Consider the following 11,978-nt stretch of genomic DNA (forward strand, 5'->3'; position numbering starts at 1 on the left):
ACTGTTAAGAAAGCAAAAACTTAAGAACACACATAAAATAATTCCTACTTAGTTTCCAACTACATGAAATATGATATTAACTGATTTGTTAATATTATCAAGGGTTGAATTTATAGTTTTAATAGAGGATTTCCCTTCAAGAAAACACCAAACTAAATTCAGAGAAAGCTCACTGCAAGGATTTTAAGTGAAAGTGGTAAACATCCATGTTGTGCTTTTGTCTGTTTTAATTGCATGCAAACCAAGATCTCAACTCTGACAAAATCAGATTGAGAAAGTACTAACAATGAGCCAAGCAGTTAACATGACCTTGGATCCTGCAAACCCCTGGTCTGGTACTGCTAGGTCAACACAAACACTGTAGCTTTTCCCATTTGGTGGTTTCTGTATTCCCACTCCCTCAAACCCCAAATTTAGACATCAAACAGTCTAAACAATATATCAAAAATAATTATGAAAACAGAAATTATAAGAAGATAATTTAAAGGTCTCACTTTCCTACCTTGGTACTGTCACATAAAATAATATAATTGAAAAATAATTCATGTATTTGCTATTTCTCATATTTTGGGTGTAATTTACCTATATCTCATATATGTCAGTATGAAAATAAAACTTTGAGTCAGAATAATTCAGAACTGGTTATGAGGAAATCTGATTTTAGATTTGAGCTTTTTATTAAATTTAAATTCTATTTTACTATATCATGTATTATATTTTAATTTGTGCTATTATGAGAAGATAAATTTTAGCTGGAAATATTTAACTATTAAGACATACCGTAAGAATATAACATGTTAGTGCAATATTTACAAGGCAATTTTAATGATGCTAAAGCCTGTTCTGCGACACCATGAAGATGACTCATCTGAAGCCAAGGGAACATCAATTTAGAGTTTCTATATACAGAATCCATTGCAACAAAATATAAAAAGTAAGATAATAGAATATTCTAACTACTGAAATTATTTTCTCTATGTTAACAAATGTTCAATAATCAGTACACATGTCCATACTCAGTACAGTAGTAACCTTTTATATTTATTCTCCTTAAGGTTATTAGCAACAAAAACTAAAATGTAACCAGAATTTTACACCCTAGGTGTATCAAGCTTAAAAATATTAAACATTTGTCTTACAAAACCAAGAGGAAAGGTAGCCCGGCTGAATGGATGGCCTCTGCTCATTTCGAATTCCTGAATCAATATCCAAGGGGTCTGGGTGTCTTTTACTTTGTAACTGAATTCACGATCATATCACTTAGCCAAAGCAAAGGAGCAGAAACAAAAATCACAACAGATAACATTTTAATATAATTTGCAACTTCAGGAGCAATTTTTTTCCACATGCCACCTATATTCATCCCTCACAGAATACTGCCAAATTTAGTAGTTTAAAATATCTTAAAATTTTTGCTAGCTTCACACCAGTTAGCATTTGCTCCCTTCAGTTTCATTTTTTATTTCTCACTGTTCTAAATAGCAAGTCTATAACTATCTTGTGCATTTTACATGACATAACACCATTTCAGCAGCGGTTGCAATGGGATTACTCAAAAATGAAAAGTAATCATAAAAGTAATATAGTATCTCTAAATGACTGGGAATAGAAGCAATTCCCTTTATGCTGCAAAAGTACATGTATACACTTGAGGATGGCATGCAAATACATTTTCAATGTATAAATTCTTCAATATATACACAAATGTATATATGAGCAAATACTTACTCTAGACTGTGAGAAGTTGAAGTAAGGATGTTTAAGCTCTAAACTAAGCATTTCATTTAGAAAATTAAACATGACTATTTACCCAGAACCAAACTCACAGTGCAACTATTACAGATTGTTTTATTCCTGGAAGAAGTTGTCAAATGTAAATAGGTCACTTTTTTTCATTCTTTAACATTTTCATTTATACCTCCACAAAAAGCACACCGGGGCCAAGAAAATTAATTCCCCAAATGCTGTCAACCAGGTTGGGAAACAGCAATAAACAGCTAACTATAAAGCCTCCAGCCACAATAAAACTGCTGTCAATAAGAGCTGAGAGTTGGACTGTGCAAAAACAGGTCCTCTCGAAATGATAATCTAAAAAGGAAAGAAGCTAACGGTTCTTGTCCTAATATGCTGAGGCAATGGTTCTCAAAGTTTGGGTTCCTGGATTAGCAACATCATTATCACCTGGGATCTTGTCAGCAAAGCAAGTATTCAGACTTGACCCCAGTGACACTGGACTAAAACCTCTGGGACTGAGGACCAACATGTTTTAAGAAACATTCCAGGTTATTCTGAGAATCCTAAAATTTAAGAACTTAATACCATAATTTAAAAATCATATTCAATTAAGAAGATATTTTCCTTTTAGAGAAAATGTATCAATGAACTTTATCATTTATAGTCCTACTAGAAATGATTTTGTTGTCATCCTCTCAAGCCTATGACAATGAACTTTGCTTATTTATGAATAAATATTAAGACATAATCTAGCTTTTTTTAAAAAGGACATTTTATTTAATCTGTGAATGCTAAGGGTACATCCAAAACTTCATAAAAAATAATTTGCAGAAAATTCAGTGACAGATTTGTTATATTCAAGGAAAATGAAAGCTTAGTGAAATAGAGTGGATGAAGAATGTGATTTATTATTGATTTATACGTTCTTTGCAAGGTCACATGAGGGAAAACAGCAAGAGAAAAAAAAAGTCACACAACATAAGAATCAATGCACTATAAGCAAACTCATGGTATAAAAGTCAGACCATAGGTTTCCATTGTACAGATAAGACAAACTCATGATATTTAAATTTGATAATTCTTTGCTCACTAATCTTTCATTTTACCCACACATCAACTAGCACCATAAAGTGAAAAGGTGTTTCTGTTAACAGCAATCCTTTTCCACTCAACTAAAAATCTTCACAGATCCTCCTTTAGTTTATAAATTCCTCTGAAAGATTTTGCTATAATAAACCCTACTTTTTCAAAATTGTGTTATTTCAGGAGCTTTCATAAAAGCCACTAGCTGAAGGAGCTAAAAAAAAAATTTTTATTTTTTAACTTAACTAGAACATCTTCAATAACAGCCATATAGTTCAGTGAAAAAACAATTTAAAGGATAGTATATAATGTGTGCTCTTCATTCATAGAAAATATGTCTCTTTTATACTAAAATTGTACATATTGCTATCACCATCACCTGTCCTTACTTTCAGAAATACTCTTTTTCTCCAACATTGCAATTTTTCTTTCTCAGCATGAGAACTTCTAAAAGGCGTAAATAACCAAAGCCATTTCAATAGCTCTTTACCATAATAGTGAATTATAGCTACATTTGAACACTGAAATGCCTACCAGAAGAACTGCACAGTGACGCAGGGTCTCAAGGAATGTCTAAAATGCACTTTAGTTCCAGTTAGAGAATTATTCAGCATCCTATTTCAAAGATTACATCACACAAACAAATTTCCTTATGACTGACTAAACCTCGACGAAAGATCTTTCCCATACCTTAACATTTATGTCACTGTATTATATATATGTCACAGTACTATATATAGATCCAACTTTGGGGAAGAAGTCAGAAAAAGTGGGTCTGTGCATCAATGCTCATAATACCCACCACACTTAATATGAAAAGAAAAATGCTGTGGGAATAACTTCAGCATGTTCCTCTGGGAAACAAATTTCAGATTTTAAATGAAAAGTTTTAAGTCATGTTACATTTTTAAGATATTGTGCAAATCATAAAATATCATCAGTATTTTGTGGCGACCTTACCCACCCATTGAAAGTAAATAATAAAAAGCCATATTTTCTTTTCACTGAAATAGCAACTTTATATTTAAATCCACTTAGTTTCAGAAATTACTTTTCTCACCATGATTAACTATTTAACAACATTTACAAACCTCTACTAAACTCAGAAATGTTCTTAATTTTAAAACATCAAACCTCTTTTAAAAAGCCGATGAAGTTAACATGAAAATAACTCATTCCAAATTCTATGTCTATCGAATAACATCATATTCTCTAGAACCTTCGTACTGACTTAATTCCTTTCATCCTGTACATTCAAGCTCTAAGTATATGTGCTTTATAAATCCTCTAGATATTTAACCTTTTAAGAATTGGAAATTTCAGTTGTAAAATCATAGACATTATACTTAATGTTCTGAAGTATCTCTGATTCATTGTCACAATTATTTTAATAAATATCGTACTACCATGAAACCTTAAAGTCACTACAGAGCAACAAATGCCAGATGGTGACAGACCAGAGTTTCAATAGAACATTCTCACCCATCCCACCCCCACAAGGAAAAAAATAAGAAAAACTCTTGAGTTTTCAAACACTAAGCAATGACTGTCAATACTTTCTCCAAATTTTATTTTGCTTTACTTGATTCTCTGAAATCTGTATGTTCCTTACTTGTAACAAAATCAGGTGGGTCATCACCATAGGTGGACTCAATACCAACAAAGACAGAACTTGGACTACGAAGTCCTAGAAAGTTGGTGTGTTGAGAACTGATCACAAAAGAGCAAGCAAATGAACTTAAATGCTAGTTGCTCCAGAACAACTATCATTAAATAAAAGGTGTCTTTGGCTATAGCACCAGATTGATCTTTCCTTCCCCCTTTACTTGCTACTGCGGGATTGGCGCCAGGCCAGCACAAGCGACATGATACCCTAGTGCCATCTACAGGCTATTATTGACACTCAAATTTCATGGCAACACAAGCACCAGTGAAATAAATTAGACAGCACTGCATTTAAATCTTTATTAACAAGGAATTATTAGACCTAAGAAAAACTAATTCTGGATTTGGTTGAAATATGAGTTTCGCAGCCTATTAATCCCTCTTCATATGTCATATTTCACAGTTTAAAATGAGTTATGACAGATCACTTATGCATTACTGAGATGAGAATATTTACAATGGATTCATTCTTTTCTGTCTAAATCAGTTCTAACAGGGAGAAAGTATTCCTTCTTTCTTTTTTTTTTTTGAAAGAGTACTTTGGCCATTGTGGACAACCTGCAATCCTTTCTTTTCAACCTCCAATTTACTATATTACAATAAAATCATCTCAAATCAAAGAGAAGACTTCCTATATGGCTTAGCTGCAATCTACCAACAATCATGTGCTTCACAGCTGATGTACATTTAATATTCTACTATATTTTTAGAGACGAAAAAAAATTAACCCCTTTAGCAACCACAGCTCCAACATAATTATAGTCAGACCTTCAAAAGTCATTTAAAACATTGAGATTTGAAGGTGACTTTTGAGATCAAAAGGTAATGTGAAAATCTTCAAGCAGTCAATTTGGAAACCCCAGGAGCAGAATTTGGCATATCAGGACAGGTTTTCTTCTTCAGCAAACATTATCTTGGGACATTTTGGAATAATTTCCTCTTTTCATCTTTTGCCATTTGAAGGAAACTGGGAGGTTAAATAATTCTCAGCACTCAGAAATTTCAAAGCTGTTCTAAAAATTCTCGCCTGAGCCCCAGAGGAATAGAAAAGGGGTCAAGTTTTTTTTTTCCCTCTTTATAACTAAGCTAAAGTTAGACCAAAACAAGAGACAGAGTGGCACGTTAATACTGGTTGACTGGGCACTTGTATGCAGTACTTATAGACCAGTAAAAGTGCTCATTTACCTGTCTGGTGTGTAAGGGGCCCTTTGTCTTGAAGCCTCCTTGGGAACTGCACTCTGAGGCACTGAAGTGATCTGAACTAGTGGAAGAGCGTTTGGAAAGGGTGTCACAACCCCCGACAAAGGTGTTGTCCAACGGGAGCTCCTGAATCACATGATGCTTTTTCACCGAAACGGGAGTGTCTGGCTTAAGATGGAAAGCGGGCTGTGGAGAAGCGGATTTGTAGTGCTTGGCCAGGTCAGGGCTGTTCGGCTTGAAGGTGGTCGGAGGGGCCGGGCCCCAGTCAAATCTCCCTATGCCCTGCTCCTCCAGCTCAGCCGGCAGGCTTATTGTCCCATTGATGGGCTCGTGAACTGCATCGTCGGGCTTGGACTCTTCGATGGTGACAAAGTTCAAAAGAGAGCTCTTGGGAGATTTTCTTTTCTTCCTTTTCTTTTTCTTGTTCTGTTTGTTCTCCTGGTTTGGGGACATCCATTCGGCCCCTTGCTTGCTCCTTTGAGCTGCTTTGAATCGTGATGCGTGGCGACAGCGCACCAGCACGGTGACAAAGATCACGACGATGACCACCATGGCGCCCGCGACGATGGCGATCATGATGGTGAGATAGTCCTCGTTTTGATAGGGTTGGCTGCTATCCCCTATGTTTCTGTCCAATGGGGTCTCCATAGTCCTGCGAATCAAGTCATAGATATAGGAAGCGTTGCCCGCGGTGTCGTTAACATAAAGGAAAACAAGTACAAGTGTGTGGAGAGACTTGGGGTAACCCAAGTCACTTATGTTGACCACCAGTCGGTGCAAGCCCACATCAGTTGGCGCTGGTTTTTCTTCCAGGGTGATGTTACCTGTTACCGGATCAATCCGAAACAAGCCTTTGTTGTTACCACTCACAATTGTATACTTCAGTTCAGCGTTCATCCCAGTGTCAATATCCACTGCAAAAACTTCTGCTACCACTGAGCCAGGAATGGCTGAGAGAGGCACCAACTTAAAAGAAGTATTAGAAGGTGGTGAAATAACAACAGGGCTATTGTCATTGACATCCATGACATTTATAGTTACTTTTGCAGTAGAGGAACGGGGTGGTTGTCCCCCATCAGTGGCTTTGACATCAAAAGTGTAGGAACTCTGCTGCTCTCTGTCAAATGAGACGTTTGACTTTATGACTCCAGAATAGGGATCCAACACAAAATTATCATTGTCATTTAGAATGGAAAGAGTCACAGCTTTATTCTCTCCAGCATCTGCATCTGTCACTGTGATTACCCCCACAGTACTATACTTTGGCAGATTCTCAGACACAAAAAATTGAAAATGATTATGAGTAAACTTGGGGCTATTGTCATTCTCATCCAGAACAGTAACTATCACAGCCGCTTGACTTTGGAGGGGAGGGGTCCCATTGTCCCTGGCAGTTACTGTAAAAATGAATCTTTCTTGTTCTTCTCTGTCAAAGACTCTAGAGGCTGTCAAAACTCCTGTCTTTCGGTCCAGATCAAAGAAGGAGGCATTCGGTCCAAGCTGATAAACAATATCTGCATTTTTCCCACTGTCTTCATCTGTGGCACTAATAGTTGTTAAGTATAACCCACGTCGGTTGTTTTCAGAAACTGACAGCTCAATTACAGGCTGGTTGAAAATTGGTGGGTTGTCATTTTCGTCCTCAAGCTTAACCCTTACCAGAGCAGTCTGGTTTAAACTGGGCTTCCCAGAATCAGAGGCAACGATCTTAAAGCTGAATTCTTTGGTGCCCTCATAGTCCAACAAAGAGGAGGTCTCTAACAAATACTGGTTGTCATACACTGCCTTCAAATGAAACGGGACCTCTCTTTCAATAAAACAGATCACTTTGCCATTCACATCTGTGTCCTTATCTGAAACTGTAATGAGGGCGATCTTTGTATTGACAGGATCTTTCTCAGACAAATACACGGTGCCATTGATGGGACTTATAATGTACCTGAGGTCTATGTTCGGAGGGTTATCATTTACATCAGTGACATTGATGGTAACCGTTGCTCTAGCAGGGGTAGAGCTGCCATCACTAGCCAGTACTGTCACTTTGTGAATGGCCGTCTCCTCTCGGTCTAAGGACCTCTGAACTGTAATCAGCCCAGTAGTATTATTTAAAGCAAAGAGTCTTTTGGTTGCAGGCGCGACCTGGGCACCAAAAATGTACCGGATTTCAGCATTACTGCCTATATCTGCATCAGTGGCATGGAGCTGAATCACAGAGGTGCCCACGGGAGCATTCTCTGGAATGTGCACCTCCACCTGGCCCTCTTTAAATACCGGCTTGTTGTCATTGACATCACTTACTGTGACCTGCAGAATGGCGGTGCTGGACTTTTGTGGGGTGCCTCCATCCTCTACTTTGATTTTCATCACATAGGTATCCTTCTGTTCTCTGTCCAAGTTTTGCTGAACGATCAATTGCGGCCACTTTTCTCCTTCCGGAGTTTCCACGATATCCAGTCCAAAAACACTCTGCCCATTTAACAATTCATAATGCTGTACACCATTGAAGCCTGTGTCAGGATCTGTTGCTGATGGAATTGGAAATCGGCTGTTGATCAAAGTGTTTTCTGGGATGGAAATATTGATGACAGGAGATGGAAACATGGGGGCATTATCATTGGTATCCTTGACAATTATTTTTATTTTGATCAGCCTGAAAAAATCATTGGGGAGGATCACCACCTCAAGTTCAAAGAAACACTCGTTCTCCTCGGCATAAGAGGCTCCAGCACAGAGTTTTTCTCTGTCTATTCTATTGGAGGTTGTGAAAATTTCCCCAGTGCTACTGGATACTTTGACCAAAGGGGCATCCCCAGCTTTAGAAACCAGTCTGTAGACAAGGCTGGCACTGGTCCCTGTGGCAGCATTGATGTGAGAAATGTTCAGATCCTTTGGTATGTTTCCTATGGGCACATTTTCAGGCAATTCCTCTCTAATAGTGTAAATAAGTTCTTGAGCTATTGCGGAATCCAGCCTTAAACAGGCAATCAGAGCAGCCAACAGGTAAAAATCCCTCAGGTCCATGATAATGTATTTATTTTCTTTCTCCTGGATTTAGGGTTTAAAGGTCTCCACTGAGGAATGAGGCACAAATTGCAAAAGGAAGTGTGCATGGACTGGAGGATGCATTACATCTCATCGCGTATTTGGAGACAGCCACTGTCAACACAATCGTATAGACAACATTATTCTTCAGTAAACAAAAGCACACAGTCACGAAATATCACAACACATTTCCCACTGCATATTAGTAAACATGGCACTTTGCTCTGCCACTGTTTGCAAGTTAACTCTGTGAATAAAAACACCAAATATCCCCTGCTTGTTGCATTTGCCCAGAGAAAATAAAATTATCTACTTTCGAATTAAGGGCAGCTGCTATTTTTACCTGCATTCACCCACACTGTTGGCAGGACACTGTTTAATTCAAAACATGCGTCCTTGGTCTCCTCTTCCCCTCCCCCCTCTTATCCGCCTCCTGGCTTCTAACCCACCTCCCTTAGTTTCTTTAGGAGCTAGTGAAAAACACCAAGTATTTAGCTATGGTTCCTGCTAATTGCTTTGTCACATGTCAACTGTGATGTGTTTTCTTCTCTGCACACTGAGTCATCTCTTTCTTCTAAACAGACTATCTTTTTTTCTTTCCTCCCAGTTTTTCAGCTGCCTTCTGAATACAATTTTACTGGGAAGCAAGCATTCGGACATGCTGCTGCAGCATCAGAAGCAGCAGTCACCGGCCACTACATAACCTCATTGCCTAAAAGCACAATACCAAGACCTTCAGTTTACCCAGACCTTGCTCTCATTTCTCCATGTTGCTAAATTATCCCCATTAGAATTAATAAACACATTAAAACTTTTGGAATACATATAATAACATAGGATTCCTTATCCTAGAGGTGGAAGAGAGTGCCAAGACATAAGTGAAACACAGCTAACATTTCCATGTAACAGCACAATATTTTCTACTGAGCATAAAGAGGGAAGAAAAAAAATGCAGTTCTTAACCCCATCTCCGTTTATAGTATTAGTAACGTCTGCCACACATAAATACTGTGACTCAATAATGCAGGTAGAAAGCCTTCTGCTTCGATGCCTTCCTAACTGCAATTCAAACGGGTGCAAGCCTCCAGGCAGCCACCTACTTGAGTAGAACTGGTCAGTTTCCAGGCTCTAATCTTATCTGCATTAGGCTGCACGGTAGCTGATGCCCGCGATTAGTTCCGGCAGAGTGATGCAGGTAGGGATGCAGATACAGCCTAGGAGGTGAGCTCTGCCCCAACCGTCTACCCAGTTATAAACATCCCTCGTCTACACCGAGGACATATCTAAACACAAAATTTACAATTGTGCATGCGAAACTTTACACTTACGTTAGTTGCCTCAACCTTTCCCCTTTCCCGGTATGCTGCAGTTAGGAATGAGCTGTTCCAACACATAGAAAGCCATGCATCTGGTAGCACCAGTTTGGGGAGAAATCAGAAGCAGCAAAACGTTTCCTCCTTGTAAAATGTGTTGCTTCGGGCTGGCAAATTAGCAACTCCAGAGAACAAATTCACAGATTTGTCGTTAGTCATTCTCTCCACATTTCGTCTCTGTTACCCACGGGGTCTGAGCTCTCCTGGCATTTAACACACACACTACATCCAGTGGCGCTTCTTCAGCTCTGGGGTATTTTCCACAGCATCAAGTAGACCATTTCCCTCCGGTGTCAGTACTGCTTAAGTCTCTAACTTCTTGGAGGAAACGTCAGAGTTGGGGTGATGGTGAGTCTCTGGGTGCTCTCCGGGGTGACAGGTGCCCGAAAAATTCCTAATTGGTTATCTCTTGCGTGCTTCTGAGACTCTAGGGCGCTCCTTCCTGTCTGGCACGCTCTCCCTCTCTCCCTTCGCCTCTGCCCCTCTCTCCTTCTCCCTCTCCTCTCTCTGAACTGAATTTCTTGATATAACTCTCAATAAGCCCAGAGGGAGGGCGTGACGGCCGAAGCCCCGCCTCCGGCCCCTGATTGGCCCGAATCTTGCGGTGCGGGCGGCCGCAGCCGGGCGAGGAACAAGGCGCTGACTGTCTCCCAGCCTCCCTTCCCCAGTGCCCCCTCGGCAGCTGCGAAAACCCGGAGACACGATCCTGGCTGCGCGAGAGCCGGGTTCCTGGAGGCGCACTGAGCATGCCCAGCAGGGTCTGGCCCGGGAGGGAAGTGGCGGCGCTCCCGAGGCCCGAGCGGACGCGGCTCTCCTGAGCACTGCGGCGCCGGCGGCTGGGCTGGGCAGCCTGCGGCCGCGTCCGGGCGGTCGCGCGAATAGGGGCGGCTCCGGAGGCAGGCGGGGCGTGCGAGCGCCGATCCGAGAGCCTCGGGCACCGCGGCGGGCGGTTGGGGGATGCCGGAGGCGGCTCAGCTGCGGCCGCACCTTCCACAGTTCTCTTTGCTAAATGGGGGGACCAGAATGCACTGATGGGAAGGAGTTCTTCCGGGCTCCGAGGCGGAGCGCCGGCCAGCACATCCCCGGAGCGCGTTAGAAGGACTGCACTCACGGTGCCGCAACTAGAGGCTTTTCCTGGCGGGGACGTTGGCCAGAAGGGCACAGAGGGCGGCTTGGAAAGGTCGGGACAGAGGATATTCGAATCTCAAGCAAAACAGGAAAGCAAATGAATTTGAGCGCTCTCTTCGTGTAGGGTGACGGAAGCTGCCGGGAGAAAGGGAAAATGACAGCCTCCGGGATCCCCCAGACAGCCTGAGGCCAGTCTGGCGTGCGGCGCGAAGTCTGGTCTCGGGGAGCAGGAAGGGGCCGCGGCAGCGGATCCGGCTGTCCTTGCACTCCCGGGCCCGCCGCGCCCAGACCCTGTGAACCCGAGCGCTCCCGCACGCGCGGCCGTGGCAAAAGCCGCTTCGGCTCACCTAGCCGCAAACTTTGGTCGCGGAATGCTGGAAGGAGTCCCGTCCAGCTGCTCCCCAAGCTGCGGAACGTTTCTCTCCCCTACACCGTCTGCTGATTCCAACTTGACATGCACACTAGTCCTTGTCTTTCCCCGGCCACTTCGTTTTTCTGACTCCTGTTCCGTCGTCGAGTATCCTGACGCATGTCTTATTTTCCTGTAAAAGCGGGATAGAGGGACTCTCGAAAGAATTAGCCTTATTCCTTAAATATTGACCCCCAAAGCACTGTGCATATTTGACTGAACGTTTTAAATCGGTAAACCACAAGTATTTGTACCTACGACGCCAGATACCTCAGTAAAGTTTGAGGCATTAATAACAGTTCACTTCGAACAATATATATATATATATATTTTGCATGACCTGT

The 11,978-nt window shown here is 41.2% G+C and overlaps 1 protein-coding gene across 2 annotated transcripts in view; it reads right to left on the reverse strand.

Annotated features, from left to right (window-relative positions):
* The window catches only part of PCDH9 (protocadherin 9), a 202,952-nt gene extending 192,365 nt beyond the window's left edge, over positions 1-10,587 (reverse strand). The window contains exons 1-2 of one of the 2 annotated variants that reach the window (XM_065901912.1): positions 10,053-10,587; positions 5,668-8,838 (exon numbers count right to left, since the gene is read on the reverse strand). In XM_065901912.1, the coding sequence (XP_065757984.1) occupies positions 5,668-8,703 (3,036 nt within the window). In that variant the 5' untranslated portion in view covers positions 8,704-8,838; positions 10,053-10,587. Of the gene's footprint in view, positions 1-1,016; positions 8,839-10,052 lie in introns of those variants that run through there. The other variant, XM_065901913.1, reaches the window with a different exon arrangement.
* Positions 10,588-11,978: the final 1,391 nt, after the last annotated feature.

This window comes from Muntiacus reevesi, chromosome 11 (genome assembly GCF_963930625.1).
Source record: "Muntiacus reevesi chromosome 11, mMunRee1.1, whole genome shotgun sequence".
NCBI classification, from domain to species: Eukaryota; Metazoa; Chordata; class Mammalia; order Artiodactyla; family Cervidae; genus Muntiacus; species Muntiacus reevesi.